The 26,096-nt window shown below is 39.2% G+C and overlaps 2 protein-coding genes and 1 long non-coding RNA gene across 6 annotated transcripts in view; 2 read left to right on the top strand and 1 right to left on the bottom strand.

Moving 5' to 3' along the window:
• The first annotated feature begins 30 nt into the window (after positions 1–30).
• On the top strand, positions 31–6,626 carry MRPL19 (mitochondrial ribosomal protein L19). Its single transcript, XM_047781666.1, has 6 exons — positions 31–165; positions 327–444; positions 990–1,108; positions 1,318–1,452; positions 5,718–5,899; positions 6,291–6,626. The coding sequence occupies exons 1-6, from the start codon at positions 63–65 to the stop codon at positions 6,510–6,512; spliced, it is 879 nt and encodes a 292-aa protein (XP_047637622.1). The 5' UTR covers positions 31–62; the 3' UTR covers positions 6,513–6,626.
• Positions 6,627–9,904: 3,278 nt separating this feature from the next.
• On the top strand, positions 9,905–23,405 carry LOC125127904 (uncharacterized). The gene is made up of 3 exons (XR_007135086.1): positions 9,905–10,578; positions 19,648–19,740; positions 23,373–23,405. It is a non-coding gene; the product is annotated as an uncharacterized LOC125127904 (long non-coding RNA).
• GCFC2 (GC-rich sequence DNA-binding factor 2) overlaps positions 16,952–26,096 on the bottom strand; it is a 45,765-nt gene continuing 36,620 nt past the window's right edge. For 2 of the 4 annotated variants that reach the window (XR_007135083.1, XR_007135084.1), the window contains 3 exons: positions 23,666–23,809; positions 21,354–21,451; positions 19,632–19,756 (listed from right to left, as the gene is read on the bottom strand). Coding sequence is in view for 2 of the 4 variants with exons in the window: in XM_047781662.1 (XP_047637618.1) it covers positions 17,820–17,937; positions 19,632–19,756; positions 23,666–23,809 (387 nt within the window). In the remaining 2 variants the exon portion in view is untranslated. Of the gene's footprint in view, positions 17,938–19,631; positions 19,757–21,353; positions 21,452–23,665; positions 23,810–26,096 lie in introns of those variants that run through there. The other 2 variants (XM_047781662.1, XM_047781663.1) reach the window with 2 other exon arrangements.

Genomic DNA, 26,096 nt, shown 5'->3' with positions numbered 1-26,096 from the left:
AGGTGGCCACGCCTTCTTCGCACTGATTGATGGGCGTTGTAGTCTCTACCCAGCGAGCAGGCATGGCGGCCTCTATTACAAGGGGCTCCTGGGCTGCGGTGGGCCTGGGGCAGAGTTTTCCACCTACCCGGGCTCTGCTTCCTGCGCCAGCCTCTGTCATCTGCCGTAAGTGCAGCGGGGCTGGGGAGCCCGGGGAGCAGGTCAGGGTCAGGCTAGGGGGAGGCGAGTCTGGGAGCCTGGGGCTCTACTTGAAGGAGATTGTGAGGTTTCTGGGGGAGCTCTGGGCTGGCACAAGTAGCCCTGACCTTTGTCGTTTGCTCCCTCAGGGACCCTCGCGGGGTCCGGCAGACAGCCGGTCACTGGATCTTCTGAGCCCGGCGCGTTTCAGCCGCCGCCGAAACCGGTTATCGTGGACAAGCGCCGTCCCCAGCGCCCGGAAACCAGGTGAGACTCTCTACCTACACGCGCTTTGGAACCTGTACTCCCGTTATAGCTCTAAAGCGGGTCCGGAAACCACAGGGCAAGAGCTTGTGTGCAGGATTCATGAATCCCCAGTTCCCACTCAAGTTTGTCTTCCTCGCTTCTCCCAAGCTTGCATTAAAATTTCTCCGCAGTCCTATTAGATCGGAACTTCAAGTAGGGATTCCCCAGATGCGAAGCTCTGGTTTGTATCAGGAGTTTTTCTCTTAAGTACCTCGTGTTTTACTTGCTTATGTTAAGGAACGGTTCTTTCCTGGGCTAGGGATCAGATCCAAGCCAAAGTTGCAACCTATGCCGCTCTTAGAGCAACACCGGATCCTCAACCCACTGTGCCGGGCTGAAGATCTAACCTGAGCCTCAGGGCTCCAGAGACGCCACTGATCCCTTTGCACCACAGTGGGAACTCCTGGTAACATCCTGAAATTTCACTTTTGGGGTAAAGCAGTGGTTTCTCCTATAGTGGTCTTTTAAGTTTGCTTTTAACTTTTTAAAACTTATATTTTTCACAGGTTCTTGAGTCCTGAGTTCATTCCTCCAAGGGGAAGAACAAATCCTCTGAAATTTCAAATAGAAAGAAAAGATATGTTAGAAAGGAGAAAAATACTCCACATTCCAGAGTTCTATGTTGGTCAGTAAGAGCTGGGTGCTTTTGTTATTAGTGGTTGTGGAGGGGTAGTTTTCTTGGTATAGAGAACATTGTTTTTCACCTGTCTGGGTTTTGCCTATATGAGGTAATTATCCCTAATATTATATTAAAACATTTGGGAGTTTTGAAATTACCTGGAAGTACTGTTGTTTGTTTCTGTATCTCATGTAAAATTCTTCTTGAATTTGTAGGAAGCATTCTTCGTGTTACTACTGCTGACCCATATGCCAATGCAAAAACCAGCCAGTTTCTGGGGATTTGTATCCAGAGATCAGGATCAGGACTTGGAGCTACTTTTATCCTTAGAAATACTATTGAAGGACAAGGTAGATTTCATTTCATTATTTTGATTTTCTGGAAAGTATTCTCAAGAGTCTTTTATTTTCTGCGCAAGACATCTGGAACTTGAAAGTGAATGTGAGCTCTGAGGGCCTGTGGCCTAAGAATGGTATGAGAATTGAGGTTGCTGAGTAAATAGAGTTGGTGCTTTGCTTTCTCTTGAAGGTTTCTTTTGTTTGTTACAAGGGCAACAACCTTATGAAGTAGACTTTACAAATCATGGTACCATCAAGGGAGGCTACGAGTGACTCTAAAGCAGTGTGGGAGTATTCATTTTAGGAGCAAATAATCCTTGAAAACATTAAGATGAACATAATGATGTCCTTGTAAGTTACTTTTTCCTAACATGAATGGCTCCTCTTTTGCTGTATATTACAACAATCATCACAATTAGTAGTTTTATAAAAATGAGAGGACTTTCAAAAGAGGCAAATTTTTTTTTTTTTTTTTTTTTGATATTTATCCTTTACTGACAAATGGCTGAATGGCTAGGGAAAAATCATTCCATCCAGTGGCAAGTAGCCTTGGGGAGTCTTTTACATTTTTCTTTATTGTGGTAAAACGTACATAGTATAAAATTTACCATTTTAAGTATTTTAAGTATACAAATCAATGGCATTAAGTACATTTACAATGTTGTGTAGCCATCTTTACTCTCCATTTCTATAACTTTATCCTCCCAACACAGAAACTTTGTACCCAATAAACAACAACTTCCCATTCCCCTCTTTCTCCACCCCCTGGTAACCTTTCTTCTCCTTTCTGTCTCTATGAACTTCAAAAGAGGCAACATTATGTTTGCTATGATGGGAACAAGTGGTAAAATTCTAGGAAAATTATGAATCAAAATGTCAAGAGTAGCACATTTTTCATACTTAATGTTTTATGCTTAATGTTGTATGCTTCATGATCTCCACCAGTGAAGTAGTTTATTGAAAGACATTGCACATGTGAGAATGGTTGCCGTCTTCCTTACACTAAAGATCCGTGGTGCTGTGCCTGTAGGAACTCAGCAGGACTTGACTAGCTACAGAAACTTGTGCCTCCAATTAGGTCGTGTAGTTGGAGAACTCTTGTAATAGAAAGGCATGTGACAGACCTGAGTATGATTTTTTTTTTCCCTTAAAATTGAGATAATAGTTTTTGCCTCCCAGGCTTGTGGTCAGTTGATTGTGATGTTGTACATGAAGTATCTGACTCTCAGTTCTTAAAAGTATTAGCTCTGCCAGCAGGGAATTCCCTTTTGCCATTTTCTACCATTAACATTTTGAAGCCATTCCTTCCCCATCGATCCTTCCTACTTTGATGATTCTTGCTAGTCCATTAGCTTTAAATACCATCCATGTGGTGTTAATTCCTAGATTTATATCTCAAGGACTGATGACCCTTTTCTTATTCTGGACTTGCACCCACAGCTACCTATTTGACATCTCCATTTGAGCATCTTAAAGCATAAAACAAATTCAAAACAGAACCCCCCCCCCCTCCTTTTTTTTGGCCCTGCCCATGGCATATGGAAGTTCCCAGGCCAGAAATCAAACCCATACCATGGCAGCACCCCAAGCCACTGCAGTGACAACACTGGGTCCTTAACTCACTGCGCCACAAGAGAAATCCCAAAACAGAACTCTATTTATTTCCATCACAATGTGTTCTCACAGGTTTTTCTATTTCTGTAAGTTGTACCACTCCCCACCCCCTTACTTGAGCCCAAAACTTAGCAGCTATTTTTATTTTTTTAATTTATCTTTTAATTTTTTTGGCCGCACCTGCATCATGTGGAAGTTCTCAGGCCAGGGATTGAACCTGAGCCCATAGCAGTGACTCAAGCTGCTGCAGTGACGACGCCAGATCTTTCACCTGCTGTGCCACAGGGGAACTCCAGGAGCTGTTTTTAATTATTTTCTTTCATACATTCATCAATCAGCAAGTTTTCATGGCTCCGTCTCAAAAAATTTTATCCCAGTTTTGTCTGTTTATCCATCTCCATTGTTATCACTCTTGTCCATGCCACCATCAATCATCTCCTCCCTGCAATGGTGCAGTATCTCTGGTTTACTTTCTTGGCCCATCAAGTTACTATGCTCTAGCCAAATGAGCCTTTTTCTTTTTTTTCTTTTTGTTTTTTTTTTTTTTGTCTTTCTAGAGCCACACCCATGGCATATGGACGTTCCCAGGCTACGGGTCCAATTGGAGCTGTAGCCACCGGCCGAATGAACCTTTTTCTGTTTTTTGTTTTTTCCAACATGGCAGGTTTGTTAAGACCCCAGAGCCTTGTGTTTGTGTTTGCTGTTCTTTCCTCTTGGAGCATTCTTGGCCCTTTTTAAATGTCATCTTTTCAGAGAGGCTTTCCCTGACTATTCTATTTAAAGTTGCTCCCTCCCCAGTCACAGTGGCATCTACTTGTGATAACATTGTCTTCACAATTTGAAATTACCTTGTTGGCTTGTTTATTTGTTGTTTGTCATCTACTAGAATTTAAGCTTTATGAGAGAACGATATTACTTGTTTTGATTTTGCTGTAGACAGAGCTCCTAAATCAGTGCCTATAACAGAGTAGATGTACAGTGAATTACATCCTGATACTAAACACTAAATGTTAACATTGACCATATATTTTACTATTTTTATTTCTCTCGATACTATTCCAGGAAACCTCAGAATATACGCCTCCTCTTAAATGTTCAATGATACAAATGATATATATTAACCTATTACATGGAGCATCTTAGAAACACTAAAAGCTGTTCCTAACCTGCTTCATATAGAAGGTTCCAGAGTGTTAACAAACCTAGGCCATCTTTTTTTTTTTTTTTTTCTGTCTGCACATGCAGCTTGTGGAAGTTCACAGGCCAGGGGTTGAACCGGAGTTGCTACAGTAACAATGTTGGATCCTTAACCCACTGTACCACAAAGGAACTCAAAACCTAGGCTATCTCAAGAGGACTTCTAAACCGAAGTTAAAAATGTATTTACTCTTTTTCCATCAGTAATGCTCTTGCTCTTAATGCAGAAGATAGAGTTTATGTAGGTAATTGGGAAATAAACAAGAGCATGATGGAGTGAAGAATTTATTCAAACTTCTAAGTTAATACTATCAAAATTGAAGAGCTGTGTGGATCAGTGTGTTTACAGGAGACATTTTTCTTTAGACTTTATCATTCTAATTCAGGTTTTCTCTTTTTTTTTTTTTTGGCTTTTTAGGGCCACACCCACTGCATATGGAGGTTCTTAGGCTAGGAGTCTAATTGGAGCTACAGCTGCCGGCCTACACCACAGCCACAGCAACACGGGATCTGAGCTGCGTCTATGACCTACACCACAGCCCACGGGAACGCCGGATCCTTAACCCACTGAGTGAGGCCAGGGATTGACCCCACATCCTCATGGTTCCTAGTCGGATTCGTTTCCACTGCACCATGACAGGAACTCCATGGTTTTCTCATTTTTTAATCCATATGGATTTGTTTGCTTCTGTTTCTTTCAATAATATTCATTTTATTTTTTATTTATTTATTTTTTGTCTTTTTTCCTTTTCTAGGGCCGCTTCCCGCGGCATATGAAGGTTCCGAGTCTAGGGGTCTAATTGGAGCTGTAGCCACCGGCCTATGCCAGAGCCACAGCAATGCCAGATCTGAACCACATCTGCGACCTACACCACAGCTCACAGCAACGCCAGATCCTTAACCCACTGAGCAAGGCCAGGGATGGAACCCGCAACCTCATGGTTCCTAGTGGGGATTTGTTAACCACTGTGCCATGACGAGAACTCCGTGGTTTTCTCATCTTTTAATCTACATGAATTTTAGTTTACTTCTGTTTCTTTCCATAATATTCATTTTAAAGATTACAAATTTTAGGAGTTCCCGTCGTGGCGCAGTGGTTAACGAATCCGACTAGGAACCAAGAGGTTGCGGGTTCGGTCCCTGCCCTTGCTCAGTGGGTTGACGATCCGGCGTTGCCGTGAGCTGTGGTGTAGGTTGCAGATGCGGCTCGGATTTCACGTTGCTGTAGCTCTGGCGTAGGCCAGAGGCTACAGCTCCGATCTGACCCCTAGTCTGGTAATCTCCATATGCCACGGGAGCGGCCCAAGAAATAGCAAAAAGACAAAAAAAAAAATTACAAATTTTATTATATTTCCTACATGCAAAATGCTGAGCTCATTCCTTCATGAAATAGCTTTTATTGTTGTATGAAGCATATTCAGGAATCTAAATTTAGATTGTGAGAATATGTTTTCTTCTCTTTTTAGGAGTTGAGATTTGTTTTGAGCTTTATAATCCTCGAATCCAGGAGATTCAAGTAGTCAAATTGGAGAAACGGCTGGATAATAGCTTGCTATACTTGCGAGATGCCCTTCCTGAATATAGCACTTTTGATGTGAACATGAAGCCAATAACACAAGAATCTAACCAAGAAGTTCCTGTTAATCAGGTATAAGTTGTACAAATAGAACTGGAAGTTCAAGTATAAAATAAAGAATCTTTTTTTTTTTTTGCTTTTTAGGGCTGCACTCGTGGCATGTGGAAGTTTCTAGACTGGGGGTCCAATTGGAGCTGCAGCTTTCGGCCTACACCACTGCCACTGCCACAGCAATGCCAGATCCAAGTCGAGCTTGCAACCTACACCACAGCTCACGGCAATACTGGATCCTTACTGAGTGAGGCCAGGGATGGAACCTGAAACTTCATGGTTCCTAGTCGGTTTTGTTTCTGCTGCGCCACAACGGGAGCTCTAAGAAAGAATAATTTTAATGAAAACTTTTAGAAGAATTTTTGCTTAAGACTGTCAGCCTAATTTGTTGCTTTTCTTCTGTCTTCCTTAGCTGAAAGTAAAAATGAAGCCTAAGCCCTGGTCTAAACGCTGGGAACGTCCAAAATTTAATATTAAGGGGATCAGATTTGACCTTTGTTTAACTGAAGAGCAAATGAGAGAAGCCCAGAAGTGGAGTCAGCCATGGCTTGAGTTTGATATGATGAGGGAATATGACACTTCAAAAATTGAAGCTGCGATATGGGATGAAATTGAAGCATCAAAAAATTCCTGATCTGAGAACGAATTTGATTGTTTGCAGAGAATGTACTGACTTGGATTTATTTGGAAGCCAATTTAATCTCATATACATAAGGACATAGTTATTAAATCAACTAAGCATTCATCATTTTATGGGTATTATTTTTTGAAAATTAGCACACCAGTTTATTACTTGAAAAAGAAAATGTACATGCCAAGTTTGGTCTGATGTCCATTCTCTCTGTCTTTTTTTTTTTTTTTGGTCTTTTTGGAGGTGCACCCATGGCATATGGAAATTCCCAGGCTGGGGGTTGAATCAGAGCTGTAGCTGCTGGTCTACTCCACAGCCATAGCAACGCCAGATCCTTAACCCACCGAGTGAGGCTAGGGATCAAACCTGCATCCTTGTGGACACTAGTTGGGTTCTTAACCCATTGAGCCACAGTGGGAACTCCTGTATGCATTCGTTTCTTAAGTTGTATAGGAGATAAAAAGTGAAGTTACAAGACAAAATTACAATAATAATAGCTATTATATTTTCCCATGTATTTCCCTTTACTGGAGGTCTTTATTTCATCACTAACTAGATTCAAGTTACTGCCTGGTTTCCTTTCACTCCTGTCTGAAGGACCCTCTTTATCATTTGTAGGACAGGTCTAATTGCAAGGAACTGCCTCACGTTTTACTTATCTGGGAATGTCTTTTTGTTTGTTTGTTTGTTTCTTTAGGGCTGCACCTGTGGCATATGGAAGTTCCCAGGAGAAGGGTTAATCGGAGCTGTAGCTGCTGGCCTATGCCACAGCCACATCAGTGCCAGATCCTAGCCACATCTGTGACCTACACTGCCTCTCACACCAATACTGGATCCTTAACTCACTGAGCAAGGCCAGGGATCCAACCCGAGTCCTCATGGTTACTGGTCAGGTTGGTTACTAGTCAGGTTGGTTACTGCTGAGCCACAACGGGCACTCCTCTTTATTTTAACTTGATTCATAGCACTTGTATATGTGGTTCATGCTATGTAGTCTCCAGGTTAAAGAGGTTGCCAGCCAGAGATTTTCTGTCTGATTTTGACTTTCTAGCCCATTTTTCTTTTTTGTCTTTTTTTGTCTTTTGTCTTTTTTAGGGCCGCACCTGCAGCATGTGGAGGTTCCCTGGCTCGGGGTCCATTCTGAGCTGTTGCTGCTGGCCTACGCCACAGCCACAGCAATGCCAGATCCGAGCCCCGTCTGCGACCTACACCACAGCTCACGGCAACGGCAGATCCTTAACCCACTTAGCGAGGCCAGGGATTGAACCCTCAAGCTCATGGTTCCTAGTCGGATGTGTTTCTGCTGCGCCAGGATGGGAACTCCTCTAGCCCATTTTCAGTGTATACAGTGAAGTAACAGCTCTTTCTGTCTATCTTTTTTTTTTTGGTCTTTTTGCCATTTCTTGGGCCTCTCCTGCGGCATATGGAGGTTCCCAGGGTAGGGGTCCAATCGGAGCTGTAGCCACCAGCCTACGCCAGAGCCACAGCAACGTGGGATCTGAGCCGCGTCTGCAACCTACACCACAGCTCACGGCAACGCCAGATCCTTTAACCCACTGAGCAAGGCCAGGGACCGAACTCGCAGCCTCATGGTTCTTAGTCGGATTCGTTAACCACTGCGCCACGATGGGAACTCCTCTTTATGTCTTTCTTAATGAAAAAAATTACATTCTTCCAAAGGTCAAAGGAAATAATCAAGTGTGCCCTAAAAGTAAGTTAAAGTATGCTGGAAAAAGGTTAGAAAGTCCCATGATAGCAGGCTGAGTGATGCCCCCAGACTTAATCAGATCCTAACCCCTGGAACCTCTCGATGTGACCTTATTTGGAAAAGGGGTTTTTGCAGATGGAATTATGTTACAGATTTTGAGATGAGGAATTTATCCTGGATTACTCAGAGGGTACTGAATGTAATCACATATCTTTCTAAGAAGGAGAGAAAGGGAGATTTGACACACACATGTGAAGATGAAACAGAGAAATTTGGAGATTGGAGTAATGGAAGCACAATCCAAGGAATGCTAACAGCTTCCAGAATCTGGAAGAGGCAAGAAATAGGCCCTTACACACACACTCCCTGAACCTCCAAAGCACAAGTGGCCCTGCTGACACCTTGATTTGGCTCAGTGATGATGATTTTGGCCTCCGTAACAGATAATACATTTCTGTTGTTTTAAACCACAAATTTTGTTATATGTTGGGGTTTTTGGTTTGTTTGGAATCTTTTTTTGTTTGTTTGTTTGGGCTGTGCCCTCAGCATGCAGAAGGTCGCAGGCCAGGACATGCTGCATCAGTGACGATGCTGGATCCTTAACCCACTGAGCTGCTAGGGAACTTCTAAGTTTGTGTTATTTTGTTAAAGCAGCCCCAGGAAACTAATGCCCATATAGATGCTGCAGGGGAAGGTTTTGTTTTTTCAAAACCGTCTCAAACACACTATGGTTCACTCAATGGTAATAAGGCAGCATTCAACTTCCTGCCTTCAAGCAAGTGGAATGTGAGAGGGTTTAATGTAGGGTAGCCAGGTCCATGAAATACAGGGTAAGAAAAGCAGGCATGGGAGTTCCTGTTGTGGCTCAGTGGGTTAAGTACCCTGCGTTGTCTCTGTGAGAAGGCAGGTTTGATCCTTGGCCTGGCTCAGCGGGTTAAGGAACCTGCGTTCCTGCAGGCTGTGGCTTACGTCAAAAATTCAGCTCAGATCCAGTGTTGCTCTGGCTGTGGTACACGCTGCAGCTGCAGCTCTGATTTTTTACCCCTGGCCTGAGAACTTCATATGCTGTAGGTGTGGCCATAAAAAGAAAAAAAAAGGAAAAGCAGACAGTCACACTCCTGGGTGCTTGGGAACAACTCTCAGTAATTTTGCTTCTGAGGCTGGGGCTGTGTGTGAAGAAAATATGCTTAGTTCTTATGAGCAAACTTCTGAACAGGTAATTATGAAGAGGGTGCCAAGGATTTAAGAAATTTCCCATAATTTAACCTCATAGCTCAAATAGCTCTGAGTATGATGGTGTGTGTGTTGGGGGTGGGGGGAGGAGAGCATTTCTTCAAATAAATTCATTGTAATTATTAATAAATATGGTCAGATACCTGCAAGCATATGTTACAAGGTTTATCTGGAATAGTGGAAAATTAAGAGATCCAAATGTCAAATGGAATGTCGGTATTCTCCCTCATTTTTGAAGGTTAGTTTTGTTAGATACAGATTTTTTTTTTTTTTTTTTTGGTCTGCATCCAGGGCATAAGGAAGTTCCGGGCCAGGTATCAAATCTGAGCCACAACTGCAGCAATGCTGGATCCTTACCCCACTACACCAGACTAGGGACCAAACCCACACGGCCACAGAGACAACAATGGATCCTTATCCTGCTGCACCTTATGGGAACTCAAAAGAATTTTTTTTTTCCTTCATTCATTTTACTGCCTAGGAAGTCTATTTGCTTAATGTTTTCAAATTATTTTTGCAAAGAATATAGTCCTTATGTGTGATCACTGAAATATGTTTCTTTCTTTAGTATTTTGATAGATCTTAGTTAGGAGCTAAACCAAAACCAAAATACTTCTCCCAGTTTTTGCAGATTGTCAGTTTTTTAGGGTACTCCCTCAACATTAATCCAGGCTTGAACTAAGCTAACAACAATTAGCCTAAGTTGAAAGCTTGGGGTCTTCTGTGTCTTTTCTAAGCTTGCTTTTTGTCTTGGATGAATTTTCCTATATATGTTTTTGAATGTCCTAATTGCCCAGAGTAACTCCCCACCCTCAGATTTCCCCTCAGTCCTAAAATGATTTATTGTTTATCTCAGCTGTAATCTTTTGATCCAGGCTTTTGCAGATTGTTGGTTTGCCTTACACTGGTTTTGGGCAAAGCCTTCTGCTTTTCTAGCCCAAGTTGCAAGTTAGGCAAAACAGAAATGAGTGATTTGCTCCAGTCCTTCAGTTATTCCCAGACAGGCTTGAACAGACATAAACAATAATCTGTGAATGAGGTCTGTTTTGCTCCATCCAGAGACAGGAACCAAGGCCAACACTGTGAATGAAGCTATCATTTTCAACACAGCTGCCACATCAAGAAAGGGTAAGGGAACAGCATGCAGAAATGCCACAAAACTTTGCTGTTTTTAATGTTTTTTCTAGTTTTATTGAGATATAATTGAGCATTGTGTAAGTTTAAAGTGTATAGCTTGATTATTTGATATATTATGAAATGACTGCCAAAATAAAAAATAAGTTAATATCAATCACCTCCTATCTATAGAAAAAAAAAGGGAAAACATTTTTTTTCTTGTAATGAGAACTTAGAGTGTACTCTTAGGAGTTTCCTTGTGGTGTGGCAGGGTAAGGATCTGGTGTCACTGTCGTGGTTTGGGCTGCTTTGGTGGCGTGGATTCAATTCCTGGCCCTGGAACTTCTGCATGTTGTGGATGTGGCCAAGAAAAAAGGAAATTACTCTCTTAACCACTCTATAGTGTAGAGCAAGTGTTTACTGCATTGAAGGGTCTATTACTTCCCTGGTACTTACTTAGAATGGGAAGCCTGGACCTTTGAAACACCTTCATCTAATCCTCCTACCTCCTGTTCCCTGCCTGTAGTAACCACAAATATGCTGTATTTTTGAGTGTTTCAGTTTTACATATAAGTGAGATCATATAGTATTTGTCTTTCTCTGATGTATTGCACTCAGCATAATGCCCTCATGATCCATCCATGTTGCAGATACCAGAGTTTCCTTTTTTTAATGGTAGAATAATACTCCATTATATGTATATTAGATATCACAATTTTTTATCCATTTCTCTGACAATGGATACTTAGGTTATTTCCACATCTTGGCTATTGTAAATAATGCTACTATGAACTTGTGGGTATTGATAATTCTTTGATAGAGTATTTTTGTTTCTTTGGATACATACCCAAGAGTAGAAGTGATGGGTCTTATGGTGGTTCCATTTTTATGCTTTTTAGGGCCACACCCAAGGCATATGGAAGTTCCCAGGCTAGGGTTGAATCAGAGCTACAGCTGCTGAACTATGCCACAGCCACACCAGATCCAAGCTGCATCAGTGACCTATACCACAGGTCGTGGCAATGCCAGATCCTTAACCCACTGAGTAAGGCCAGGCCAAGTCCTCATGGTTATTAGGTTCATTACTGCTGAGCCGATGGGAACTCCCTTTGCCCATTTTAAATTGGAGTATTTGTTGCTTTGCTATTGAGTTGTATGAGTTCTTTATATATTTTGGGTATTAACCCCTTATCAGATATGTGCTTTGCAAATATTTTTCCCCATTATGTAGGCTGTTTTTACATTTTGTGATAGTTTCTTTTGTTGAAGTTTTTTGGTTTGAAGTAGTTTTATTTTTTAATTTTGTTGCTTAAGCTTTAGGTGTCATAGCCAAACAATCATCACCAAGATCCATGTAAAGGAAGGTTTTTCCTATGTTTTATTCTAGGGTTTTAAGATTTCCAGTTTTAGATATAAATCTATAATCCATTTCAAGTTAATTTTTGTAAGTGATGAAAGACAGGGCTTAGTTTTATTTTTTCAATGTGAATATCCAATTTTATTAGCATCATTTATTGAAGAGATTGGCTTTTCTCTACTGAGTTTTATTGGCTGCCTTGTCATATATTAGTGGATATACATGGGTTTATTTCTGGGTTCTCAATTCTGTTCCATCAGTGTCTGTTGTCTGTTGATATGCTGGGCCCATGCTGTGTTTTTGTTTTGTTTTGTTTTGGCCTCACTCATGGCTTGTGGAAGTCCCTGGGCCAGGGATTGAACCCACTCCACAGCCCTAACCAAAGCCATAGATAGCAGTGACAACACTGGATCCTTAACCCATTGAGCAATGAGGGAACTCCCATGCTCTAACTTTTTAATATAGCTTGAAATCAGGAAGTGTGACACTCTGCTTTTTCTTTCTCAGAACTGCTTTGACAGTTGGCTCTTTTGTGGTTCCATGTATGTTTTAGGATTATTTTTTTTTCTCCTGAAAAAAAAAATGCCATTGGGATCTTAACAGGGGATTGCATTGAATCAATAGATGGCTTCGAGTTATTATGGGCATTTTAACAATATTTATTCTTCCAACCCATTAATTTAATTAATGTCATAATTAAGACATTTATCTCTTCTTCAGCATCTTCATTATCTTATAGTTTTAAGTGAGATCACTTACCTCCTTGATTAAGTTTATTCTTAAGTTGTATTGTTTTTGATGCTATTATAAATGGGTTTGTTTTACTTCTTTTTCAGATAATAGTTATTAGTGTATAGAAACACCACAGATTTTTTTATGTTAACTTTTGTATCTTGTAACATTGCTAAATTTGATTAGATCTAACAGGTTTTTTTTTTTTTTGTCTTTTTGTCTTTTGTTGTTGTTGTTGTTGCTATTTCTTTGGGCCGCTTCTGCAGCATATGGAGGTTCCCAGGCCAGGGGTCCAATCGGAGCTGTAGCCACCGGCCTACGCCAGAGCCACAGCAACGCGGGATCCGAGCTGCGTCTGCAACCTACACCACAGCTCACGGCAATGCTGGATCGTTAACCCACTGAGCAAGGGCAGGGACCAAACCTGCAACCTCATGATTCCTAGTCGGATTCGTTAACCACTGCGCCACGATGGGAACTCCAGGTTTTGTTTTTGTTTTCTGAATCTAGGAGTATAAAATCATGTCATCTGTGGATAAAGTTAATTTTACTTCTTCCTTTTCAGTTTTTTCTTTTTTGCCACACCTGCAGCATGTGGAAATTCTTGGGCCAGGGATCGAACCCATGCCACAACAGTGACTAAGCCACAGCAGTGACAATGCTGAATCCTTAACCCACCAAGCCACCAGGGAACTCCTTCCTTTTCAATACTGATGACTTTTTTTTTTCTTTTTCTTGCCTGATTCTTCCAATTAGGACTTCCAGTACTTTGTTGAATCGGAATGATGAGAGTGGGCAAACTTCCCTTGTTCCTGGTCTTAGAGGAACAGCTTTCACTCTTTAACCATTAAGTATGATCTTAGCTGTGGCCTTATTCTATATGGACTATATTATGTTGAGGTTTGGTTCTTTTATACCTAGTTTGCTAGGAGTTTTTACCTTGTCTTTTTGTGTCTCTTCTTTAATTCTGTTAATGTGATCTATCACATTTCTTTGTGGATGTTGGGCCATCCTTGCAGGGATATATCCTGATTATGGTGAATGATCCTTATAATATGCTGCTGCATTTAGTATACTAGTATTTTATTGAGAATTTTTTGCATCCATATTCACCAGGGGTATTGGCCTGTAGTTACTATCTCGTGGTGTTTTTTTCTGGCTTTAGTATCAGGGTAATGTTGGCCTCATAATACAAGTTTGAGAATATTTCCTCTTCAATTTTTGAGAAAAGTTTGAGGATTAGTATTAATTTTTCTTTAAATGCTTGGTAAAATTCAGCAGTGAAGCCATCAGGTCCTAGGCTTTTCTCTTTAGATTTTTGATTATTAATTCAGTCTTCTTTCTTTTTTGTGTGTGTTTTTTGCCTTTTCTTGGGCCGCTCCAGCAGCACATGGAGGTTCCCAGGCTAGGGGTCGAATCGGAGCTGTACCCATCAGCCTATGCTAGAGCCACAGCAGCGTGGGATCCGAGCTGCGTCTGCAACCCACACCACAGCTCATGGCAAGGCCGGATCCTTAACCCACTGAGCAAGGGCAGGGATCAAACCTGCAACCTCATGGTTCCTAGTTGGATTCGTTAACCACTGTGCCACGACGGGAACTCCTAATTCAGTCTTCTTACTACTTATTGGTCTGCTGAGATTTTGTTTCTTCCTGACTCAGTCTTATTATGTTGCATGTTTCTAAATATTTTTCCATTTGTAGGTTATATAGTTTATTGGCATATAATTATTCATAGTTGCTTATGATCCTTTGTGTTTCTGTGGCATCAGTTTTCTTTTTTGTGGCCACACCTGCAGCTTGTGGAAATTCCTAGGCCAGGGATCAAACCCTTGGCACAGCAGTGGCCCAAGCCACTGCAGTGACAGTGCCTTAACCTGCTGCACCACAGGAGAACTGCGGGGATCAATTTTAAATGTCTTCTGTTTCATTTATAATTGTGTTGAGTCCTTTTTTCTTCGGTTGGCTAGCTAAAGGTTTGTCAATTTTATCTTTTCAAAGAAGCAGCTCTTTTGTTAAAATCTTTTCTATCATTTTTTCTGTTCTCTATTTCATTTATTTCTACTCTGATCTTCATTATTTACTTTCTTTTGTTAATTTTGGGCTCAGTTTGTTCTTCCCTGTCTAGTTCCTTGAGGTGTATAGTTGGGTTGTTTATTTGGGATCTTACTTCTCAATGTAGGTGTATTTTGCTGTGAACTTCCATAGCTTCTTTTGTTGTATCCTGTAAGTTTTGGTATATTGTGTTTCCATTTTCTTTATCTCAAGATAATTTTTTATTTCCCTTTAATGTTTTTGATCTCTTGGTTGTTCAGGAGAATGTTGTCTCATTTTCCTGTATTTTTGAGTTTTCCAATTTTTTTCTGTTATTGATTTCTAGTTTCATGCCCTTGTGCTCAGAGAAGACAGTATGACTTCTGGGTTTGGGCAGAAAAGGGTTAAGAACCACTGGTCTGATGGAATTTATATATTAAAAGCAAAAATGTCTCTGGATAGCCTTATCAGTTTTATTCTGTTACCATCCACTGATGACCTCTGAAAACAGTATCGTGCAGGGCAATTAATATGGTCTTCAATGGTGCTCAGCCCATCAGTAACACAGTGGGATAGTTCACTATTCCATATACTTGTCTGACTTTATAAGGTATTTAGAAAAGTTGGTGCATAATTAATGTGCCATAAAACAGACAGATTTTAGGTTTTCTCTTTGAACTTTTAACAGCTGACTGATTATACCTATGTACCCACCATGCAAATCAAGACAACAAAACATTTTCATTACTTTTTTCCTTATCTTTTTTCATTTTTCAATCATTTTATATTAGTTACATCTGTTCTTATATTAATATACACTGAATCATGAAGTATGTATTCTTTTCTAACCCCTCTCACTTCATGCTTTTGAGGTTTATTTATTCGATACATTCATTTATTTCTAATGCTGAGTACTTTCCCATTTTGTATACAGTTTTGGACTCTTATTAATAAGGTTCCTATCGACACTTGTACAAGCTTTTCTTGTGAACATATTTTTATTTTCTTGGGTAAATAGCTAGAAGTACAATTAATGAGCTGTATGGTTAGTTAAATGTTAAACTGATGAACAATTTTCCAAAGTGGTTGTTCTATTTTAGACTTCCATTAGCAACCTAGGAGTTTTAAAAGCAGTTATATTTTCCACTTAAAAAAATGAAAGTTAAAAATGTAAGGGATCATCTAACACACCTTTAATTACAAATGCAAAAGTGAGAGGGAAATTGCAAACACTAACAGTAAAAAAAAATACAAATTTCAAACACGATAAAGTATCTGACATTTATATAAAAAACAAAGCTGTGTGTGTATATGCACACACATACATACTTTTTTAAGTAGAGAAAAGATCTGAAAGGGTAACAAAATGAAAACAGCACTTATCTCTGGGAACAATAATTGTGTAGAAATTCTAAGTATTTTTTAGCAATGGCTTGAAAATTTCTAGATGAGATTCTACTCTGTATAATTGTGTAACTAAACTTAAAAAAAAACTATTCATACATACAAATGAATCATGAGTCCTCGTGGTGGCAGAAGAAATCAAATACTAATCTGTTAAAATCTTCTACTAATCTGTTACGCAGCTTCAAAACTAGGGGTGATAATGTCAGAAGCCACAACCTTAAATCCTACAATATAATCAATTTTTTCCTGATTATCTTTTGGGTAACAATTTGTATAACACATTTAGGGTTTCCCTCAAGTTATTTAAACAGATTTAAGAAAAATTCTTAGTATATTCTGAAAAATGTTCTCTATTTCTTTTTGATTAAATGACATAGCCTCAGACTTTCTAATCATACATTTGTATGATTTTTATCAGAAAATGAATATTTAAAATACCTGTTTCCTCCTTAACACCAATGACAAAAAAAAGTAACAAAAAACATAGTAGTCCCTACCTAAGAAGCAATAACTTAGTACACCAAAAACATCATATACTAATTTAAAGAAAGTGGCAAATGAGGAAAATTAACCCAGGACTGGCAAAAATTAATATCTTAGTAAAATATAAAGCTTTTACATATCCATAAGAAAAAGATGAATAGATATTTTAAATGAATTACAAATGGCCAAATAAGAAGTAGAACCTCTCTAATGGACAAAACGAATAATTAAAATAAATTCTTTTTTTCTTTTTAGGGTTGTACCTGTAGCATAGGGAAGTTCCCAGGCTAGGGGATGAATCAGAACTGCAGCTGCCAGCCTACACCACAGCCACAGCAGCTCAGTATCTGAGCCACATCTGTGACCCCTGTTGCTCCTTGTGCTAACGCCAGATCCTTAACCTACTGAGTGAGGCCAGGGATCAAACCCACATCCTCATGTACATTATATTGGGTTCTCAACATGCTGAGTCACAATGGGAATTCCTAAAATGAGATTTTTTTTTCACCTATTAAGTGCAAATGAATTAAAACAAAGGATAATACCTATTGCTGGTGAAGATTCACTGGCCTCTCTTACACTTGAGTTGGTACAATACATTGATACAGATTTCTGAAGAACAATCATCATTACTCATCAAAAGCCTTAAAAATGCTTTAATCAGTACATAGTTAAAAAATAATTCACTGCAGTTAAAATTTTAAATTATTTGTAAGCAGAGATAGTTAAAATGAGAGGGCTAAAAGATATTTTTATGTTTCAGGAGAGAAGACTCACCAAAGCCAAAACAGCTATAAGCAAGTTTTCTTCAACTCCTCTTTTTTTTTATATTTATTTTTTATTGAGGTAGCATTGGTTTATAATATTATATACATTTTAAGTGTACAACGTTGTATTTCTACTTCTTTATACTTTACAGCATGCTCAATGTTAGAAATTTAGTTACCATCTTCAACTCCTTTCTTAAGCTGGAAAAGTTGTCAGAAGAATCAAACAGAAATTTGTTGAACTCTTACTGTTCCTGTGTGCTTAATTCCTACAAACACCACAAAATAAGGAGGGGCAGCCTTTCATGATGTCAGAAGGTGGACGGAATGGAGGAATGTTTTTGCAAATCCTCTATTACTGGGAATAAAGAAGAGGCAAACAGCTTTCTTTTTTTTTTTTTCTTCCCTTCTAAGCAAAAGAGCCAAATGTGACTACATTAAAATCTTATTTCAGTACTTTCCTATAAAGTTTACTCAAACTTCTTTAATTACTGATTTAAGATGGTCTAGGTGATATTCTTCTAAAAAGGATTCTGCTTGAGTTAGAGCCTTTATTTTCACCAGAATAATGATTATTTCTTTGATTTCATCCCTGAAAAAAAAAAAAAGCATTTTCCCTCTTAGAAATGCAATGTATAAGGGCACAGTGAATCATCAGCTGGTAATCTGAAACAAAAACTATCTTACGCCAATATGTGAAAGAGCACAGGAGTTCCAGTTGTGGCGCAGTGGAAACTAATCAGACTTGCATCCATGAGGATGTGGTTTGATCCCTGGCCTCAATCAGTGGGTGAAGGATCTGGCACTGCCGTGAGCTGTGGTATAGGTCATAGATGCAGCCTGATCTGCGTTGCTCTGGCTGTGGTGTAGGCCAACAGCTGTAGCTCTGATTCGACCCCTGGCCCCAGGAACTTCCATATGCCATGGGTATGGCCCTATAAAGCAAAAACAAAAACAAAAACAAAAAAAGCTCTAAAATATTTAGAAGCTACCTTTCCCACACAGTCATTAAGTTCAAATACAGATGATTAGTGGATGTATTCTGGCAGATTTTCATATGAAGGACTACAAAAAAGTGGAAAGCATGGAACAAATCTGTCATCAGAAATCTGAGTTGTGGTATGCTGTTAGCAGCAGCTTGTATGGGCTATCACAGTGGGAGTATTTACCCCACAGGTGTCACCAAAATGCTATAAAATTTGAGGTTTTAATTTCTTGGAGAGGTGGTTTACCATATATCACCACTGTACTTAAGTCCTTAAACATCTAGTGCTGTGAATGTGAGGAATCTAAAACAGAGATCTAGCTACTGTTGGGTAAATGCCAGGATGCAGATCTGTACTTAATAAGTGTTTTTGAGATAGCCGGGAAGGTTAAAAACACATTAAAAACATGTTTATTTTTTGTGTTTTTTTAATTTTATTTTTTTTCTAGAGGTGCACCTATAGCATATGGAAGTTCCTGGGCTATGGGCTGAATGGGAGCTGCAGCTGTTGGCCTATAACACAGCCTCAGCAACGGTGGATCCAAGCCACATCTGCAACCCACACCACAGCTTGCACCAGATCCTTAACCCACTGAGCAAGGTCAAGGATCGAACCCACATCCTCAGGGACACCACACCAGGTTCTTAACCTGCTGGGCCACAATGGGAACTCCCTAAAAAACATGTTTATTAAGAGGCTTTTAATGTATAGTTTTAATTCTAAATTTCTCTGTGATACAGTTTTCTGGAAGTGCTTATTTTGGAGATTTACATTTAAAAATACGAACTAAAATGCATGAGGTATGAGTACAAAATACTGAGTGATTCTAAAGGTAACCTGTGAAAATATCTCCTAACTCTATAAACGGTCTCAACAAGGATTTTTTTTTTTTAATTTTTTTTGTCTTTTGTCTTTTTAGGGCCATACCTGAGGCATATGGAGGTACCCAGGCTAGGGGTCTAATCAGAGCTACAACTGCCGGCCTAGGCTACAGACACAGCAACGCCAGATCTGAGCCATGTCTGCGACCTACAACCACAGCTCATGGCAACGCCGGATCCTTAACCCACTGAAGGAGGCCAGGGATTGAACCCGAAACTTCCTGGTTCCTATTTGGCTTTGTTTCCACTGAGCCTCAACAAAGTTTTTAAAAGTAAAGTACAAATTAACACAACATTGTAAATCAACTATACTTCCATTAAAAAAAAAAAGCACAAAGCACAAATCTTTCTAAAAACTGTTGAGAATATAACAGAATTCTAAACTATGCTTATGAAGGCACAAATAAAATATTCATTACCTGATTTCACTTCTAGATAATTTATGTGCAGACTGCAGTAAAAACTGGATGAAGTTTTCCAGCTGGGGAATAGATGTTCTCATCGCAGAATTTTGGAACCATTCTTCCGGTAAATATGCTGCTATCTGATAATCAAAAAACATGGCTGATTTTAGTAATTATAGTCCTTAGTTATTACCTAAGGACTTCTACTAATTAATCTCATTTAATCCTCACAGTACTCATGCAGGTTGAGTATTATTCTTGCATTTTATAGTTCATGGTTACATAACTTTTGAGAATTTCCCCTTTCTTTTTTACTTTTTAGGGCCGTACCTATGGCATATGGAAGTTCCCCCGGCTAAGGGTCTAATCAGAGCTGCAGCTGCTGACCTATACCACAGCCACAGCTCATGGCAACACCGGATCCTTAACCCACTGAGCGAGGCCACAGATCAAACCTACATTCTCACAGATACTGGTTGGGTTTGTTGCCAATGAACCACAACAGGAACTCTGAGAATTTCTCTTCTCTTTGTCAAAGTTTTATATTTAAGAACAAAAGATATTTTGGTACTAAGAGCTTAAAATAGACTACTTTTTATAAATACTTCGTAGTACTTGTAGTATTTTTTATATACTATATATTCCTGAGCAATTAAATCATATAAAAATAATTTATAACTAAACACCAGAAATGCTTAGACACAAAACACTTTTAGTCAACATATCTACATTTGAGCCTTGAACAATGTGGGGGGTTGGGGCAGTGACCCATTGGCAGTTGAAAATCCCTGTATTAGCTTTACAGTTAGTCCTCTGTATCTGTGTGGTTCTGCATTCACAGATTCAAGCAGCTATGGATTGTATAGTACGGTAGTATGTATTTATTGAAAAAAATCCATATAGAGTGGACCCATGAAGTTCAAATTTGTGGTGTTCAAGGGTCAACTGTATAAAACAGATACATTTAGAATTGTATCACAATAAAACTGACCTCATGTATAATCTAAGATATACTGAATAAAAAAAAAGCATGGTTTTGATTTTCTTCTAATTTAATACATTGCTTGAAATGTCCATGGCAACATAAACAGTCAATGTATGTGTGTTCATTTTTTTTCTTTTGGGGGAAAAAACCCCAAAACAACATTGATCATCATCATGCTAAAGGTAATACATGCTTTAGGGAAGTTTGGTAAAACAGAAAAATGTTAACAGAATGAAGAAGAAAAACTTCCTCAGAGGGAAGCATTAAAAAAAAAGAAGTGAGAATGGGAGGTAGGAAAAACCTGAGATCATACTATCCAAAGAAATTCTTGGACAACAGGTTATGTTATAGTTGGTATGATCAGTACTTCTAGAAAGTTGCACCACATATATATTATAAAATATGTTAAATGAAAGTTCTGTAATGCACCCTTTCTAAAATAAACCTGATTATTGGTCAACACTGAAAACACATTTGAGGAAAAAGGTTTAAGCTATTTCTTAATCACCTTTTCCAATTATCCAGAAAAAAAATGTAGACATACTGATTGCCTAAGGCAGAAAGTCCTATAAGATTTGTTACAAACTATATCTTTCTTAAGTTTTAAAACGAGCCCTTACTGGCTTGGAATTGAATGTCACCGGCACTTGCTTTTCCCCTTGTTTTGTATTACAAGTCTCAATAAAATTCTGAAGGAATCAACCTAACTTTTCCATTAATGATCCTGGGACTTAAAGCCACATCATCCTGACCTGGTTTTCTAGCCACAAGCTGTGGAGACAGTGTCATCTATCCTCTTCCTTACTTCTGCACAGTAGGGCCTTATGGTCAAAGGGAACTAAACTGAAACCTGAAACACACAGGAAGATGATGTTTTAAATTTCTCGTAGATAATGTAGTTTAAAACTACATGATAGGCGTTCCCGGTGGCTCAGGTTAAGGATCTAGAATTGTTATTGCTGTGTCATGGGGGTCTGATCCCTGGCCTGGGAACATCTATAGCCATAGGCATGGACAAAAGAAGGGAGGAAGGGACAGGAAGGAAAGCGGGGAGGGAAGGGGGAAGGAAGGAAGAAAGGAAAGATCTACAAAAATCTAGAGGATGTAAAAACCACAGCTGGAAAAATGATGGTTGCCTAGGAATTGCTATCTAATGTTATACATGTATATATTAAAAAAAATAATATAAATATATCCCCAGATTCTTTTTATTTCTGGCCATGGTGTACAGTGAGTGGCTTGATGTGGGATTTCAGTTCCCAGACCAGTGATTGAACCTGGGCCTCAAGAGTGAAAGAGTCCTAACCACTGAACCATCAGGGAACTCCCAATTTCCCCACATTCTTAAAAGACTTTTCTGTGACTTTTATCTTATGGATAGATGATAATGAATGTTTTCAGACATTCAGGCTCTTTTCTACTATCTTCTATTATAAATAATGCTATGATGATATTCTTTGTACTTACAATCTTTATGTCCATCTGATTTTTTTTTTTGTCTTTTTTGCCATTTCTTGGGCGGCTCCCGTGGCATATGGAGGCTCCCAGGTTAGGGGTCGAATCGGAGCTGTAGTCACCAGCCTACACCAGAGCCACAGCAACGTGGGATCCGAGCTGCGTCTGCAACCTACACCACAGCTCACGGCAACACGGGATCCTTAACCCACTGAGCAAGGGCAGGGATCAAACCAGCAACCTCATGGTTCCCAGTCGGATTTGTTAACCACTGCGCCACGACGGGAACTCCCCCATCTGACTTTTTAACTTAGGATAATTTCCTAGAAGTAAAGTTGCTGAGTAAAAGGGTATGAACTTTAAAGGTTTTATATCAACCATGGCAAAACAGTCTCCAGAGTTGTATTCCTCTTTCCACAGTGCAAGACCTGTTTCCCAGAACTGCACACCACACATTCTAGATGCTGGGATGATGTGAGGCTCTTGTTTCCCTATGTTTAGGACAATACTGGGAATTATAATGAAAATAACAGCAAAAAAAGTTTGCTAGCACAATAGGTAAAATAATATTCTTACTGTATTATTTGCAGTTCTCTGATTGTTAGTACTATTAATCTTTTCCACATGTTTAGAGGTTACTTTTGCATATTCTTTTTTTGGTGAATTGCCTGTTGCATATCTTTTTGGTCATTTTCAATCAGAATATTCAAATTGTTAACTCATTTGTAAAGGGCTTTTAAAAACATGGGTATTAATCCTTGTTATGCATTATAACTTAATTTCTCCATTTTCAACTTCCTTTTAAATTTTTTATTATAGAAAATTTCAAACATAAATAACAGGAGAAAATAAGTATAGTGAGCCCAATGAACCCATCTTCCAGTTTTAACAATCATCAAATAATTCTGACACTGATTTGGTTAATGCTTTTTGGCTGGCTGAAGTTTCACATTTTTGCTAAATGTAGCACTTTTCCCCTTTTTTTTTTTTTTGATTTTATATTCAGAAAGAATTCCCTTAATATCAGACACAGTCATTTATCTTCCTAGTACAATATTTTGTAGCTTCAATTTTTTACACTTAATTTTTTTTTTTTTTCAGTCGTTCCCACAGCATGTGGAAGTTCCTGGGCCGGGGATAAAACCTGTGCCATTGCAGTGACAACACTGGATCCTTAATTGCTAGGCACCAGGGAATTCCCAATATTTTTTATTTTTACTTTACTTGAAGTTTATTTTGGTATTTAGAGGTGAAGGATCTAACATTCATTCTGTAAACAGTTTACCAGTGCACTAACTTTTTTTTTTCCTTCTTAGGGCCACACCTGTGGAAGTTCCCACATTAAGGGGTGAATTGGAGTTGCAGCTTGCAACAATGCTGGATCCTTAACCCACTGAGCGAGGCCAGGGGTCAAGCCAGCATCCTCATGGACACTATGTTGGGTTCTTAACCTGCTGACCTGCAATGGGAACTCCAAGTATACTAATTCTTTTAATATTGAGTTGCTTCTGGGTTTCTAGTTAAATTGTTTGTTATTATTTTAATTATTTTGCCACAAAACTGATTTTTAATAATTACATTTTAAAAATGATAAAATGATACAACTTACTTGGTTGCACTTTTTAACAACATCTGGCCCAGGTATGGCGTTAAGAGCTACAATAAGGTAACGGTTTAGCAGCTTCCCTAGTCCTAGCTCTTGCAAGGTGTCTTCTGGGATGAGTCCATTCCAAAGAAGAATATTGTGGAAGAGCTAAAATAAAATGAAATGTCAAGTGACTATGTATCTTTTTTCCAAAGGGAAACAGTAAGAGTCTCCAAACAAACAAAAGTTGGTCAAACTGTTTTAAACTCTCGCTACAATTGGCAATTTTAGAATAGAAGACATTTCTAAATGAACACTTGATTCTTCCCAATCTCCATATATTTGCTCATCCACTTTCATTATTTAGGATAACCGTTCAAAAATCTATGTCAAACAACCTTGCTGGGACTTCCTGTCTTGGCTCAGCGGACTAGGAACCATGAGGTTGTGGGTTTGATCCCTGGCCTTACTCAGTGGGTTAAGGATCTGGCGTTGCCGTAAGCTGTGGTGTACATCGCAGACGCGGCTCCGATCTGGTGTTGCTGTGGCTGTGGCTGTGGCATAGGCTGGCAGCTGTAACTCCAATTAGACCCGTAACCTGAGAACCTCCATATGCTGAGGATGCGGCCTTAAAAAGACAAACAAAAAAACAAATAACCTTGCTGAAGCCTTCCTAGATCAATAGTTTTCCTCCTCAATCTGTACTCTCCTAAAGACTGGGGCCACTGGATACAAGAATGTAGGACCCAATGATTCGTAAAGGACTGACTTTGAAAGCCAGTGCAACTGTTATCAATGTGTGACCTTGAGAATTCAACCAGACCTAAGAACCTCACTACTCTGATATAGAAAATAAGACTAATAATAACCTAGGGAGGTACCTTGGGTAAAATACTTTTAAGAAATTCTAGTAATATTAATATGGGTTACATTTCCCTCCTCTAAATCCAGATCTTTCTGTGATTTTCATGGTATCTTTCTAGTACTATACTTACTGCTCTCATTGCTAAGCTACATCCAATTGTATTAACATGCAATGCTTTTTCATACTCTATGTCATTGTCGATGTTGCTCCCTCTTCCCTGAAGTTTTTTTCTTGACTGAACCACATGACAAATACTGATTCACCTATCAAAACTATTCTTGCTGAGGTTACCTATGACCTTCTAACTGTCAAGACTAGTAAATATTTTCAGACTTTCTCCTAATTCTCTTCAGTGGCATTAATACTTTGTTTTCATTCTTGAAAGCCCTTTGCTTAGTTTCTGTGATGCCACTCCCTTACTCCCTTGTGACCATTCTTAGCCTTAGCTTCATAATTCTTTTTCTTTTTTTCGGTCTTTTTGTCTTTTTAGGGCCATACCTGTGGCATGTGGAGGTTCCCGGGCTAGGGTCAAATTGGAGCTGTAGTGGCTGGCCTCCACCACAGCCATAGTAAACGGGATCTGAGACACATCTGCAACCTATACCACAACTCATGGCAATGCCGGATCCTTGACCACTGAGTGAGGCCAGGGATTGAACCTGCGTCCTCATGGATGCTAGTCAGATTTGTTTTCACTGAGACATGACGAGAATTCCCACAATTCATTTTAAGGCTTCTTTGAAGACTCTACATTCCCTGCCTGCCTCTTATGTCAGTATTTCCCAAGCATCTATCCTTAGCCTTCTCCTCATGCTTCCCCTAATCGCCTCAGAGGCAGTCAATCCTGACCATCCTCCAAATACTGCCTCCATGTGGCTAACTCCCAAATCTCCAGCTCAGATCTGTCCCCTGCAATTCAGACTCGTATATCCAACTGCCTCCAAGACTTCTATTCCTCTGTTTGTCCTACAGTTATCTTAAATTCATTTTGTCCAAAACAGATCTTCTCTTTCTTCCCAAATCTTTTCTTCTTCCTGTAACCCCTCCAATGCCCTTAAAAAATGTCATCCTAAGTTATCAGGTTGCCAAAGGTGGAAACTTGGCTAGAACCCTACATTCTTCACGTGTAATTAATCAGTCATCAGGTTCTTTGAATGCTTCATCCTAAGTTACCTTCTGAATCCATCTTCTCTTAACCATCCCTATTGCCACTGACTTTATCCTTTACTGTTTAGACCAGGATTAAACAACTATGGATTGTATGTTAAATCCAGCTTACTGCCTGTTTTTGTAGAACCAGTAAACTAAGATGGTTTTTATAATTTTAAACGATTGAAAAAAGAGAGAATACTTTGTGACATACAAAAATTATATGACATTCAAATTTGAGTTCCATAATAAAGTTTTACTGAATCACAGACCTGTTCATTTGTCTATGACTATATGCACTACGGTGGCAGAGCTGAATAGTTCAACAGAGACTATATAACCTACAGGTCCTGAATATTTACTATCTAGTGCTTCACAGAAGAATTTTGCCAATCTTCACTCTATAGTAAACTTGATTTAAAAGAAAAAAAAACTTATTTT

The sequence above is a fragment of the Phacochoerus africanus genome, chromosome 5 (assembly GCF_016906955.1).
Source record: "Phacochoerus africanus isolate WHEZ1 chromosome 5, ROS_Pafr_v1, whole genome shotgun sequence".
In the NCBI taxonomy this organism is placed as follows: Eukaryota; Metazoa; Chordata; class Mammalia; order Artiodactyla; family Suidae; genus Phacochoerus; species Phacochoerus africanus.
This window is presented reverse-complemented; position numbering and strand designations above follow the sequence as displayed.

Excerpts from the sequence above, each read along its gene's own strand:
- MRPL19 (XM_047781666.1), top strand. The coding sequence starts at position 63 with ATGGCGGCCTCTATTACAAGGGGCTCCTGGGCTGCGGTGGGCCTGGGG. Across the intron at positions 445-989 it reads CCCCAGCGCCCGGAAACCAG|GTTCTTGAGTCCTGAGTTCA; the intron begins GTGAGACTCTCT and ends TATTTTTCACAG. Across the intron at positions 5,900-6,290 it reads AAGAAGTTCCTGTTAATCAG|CTGAAAGTAAAAATGAAGCC; the intron begins GTATAAGTTGTA and ends TGTCTTCCTTAG.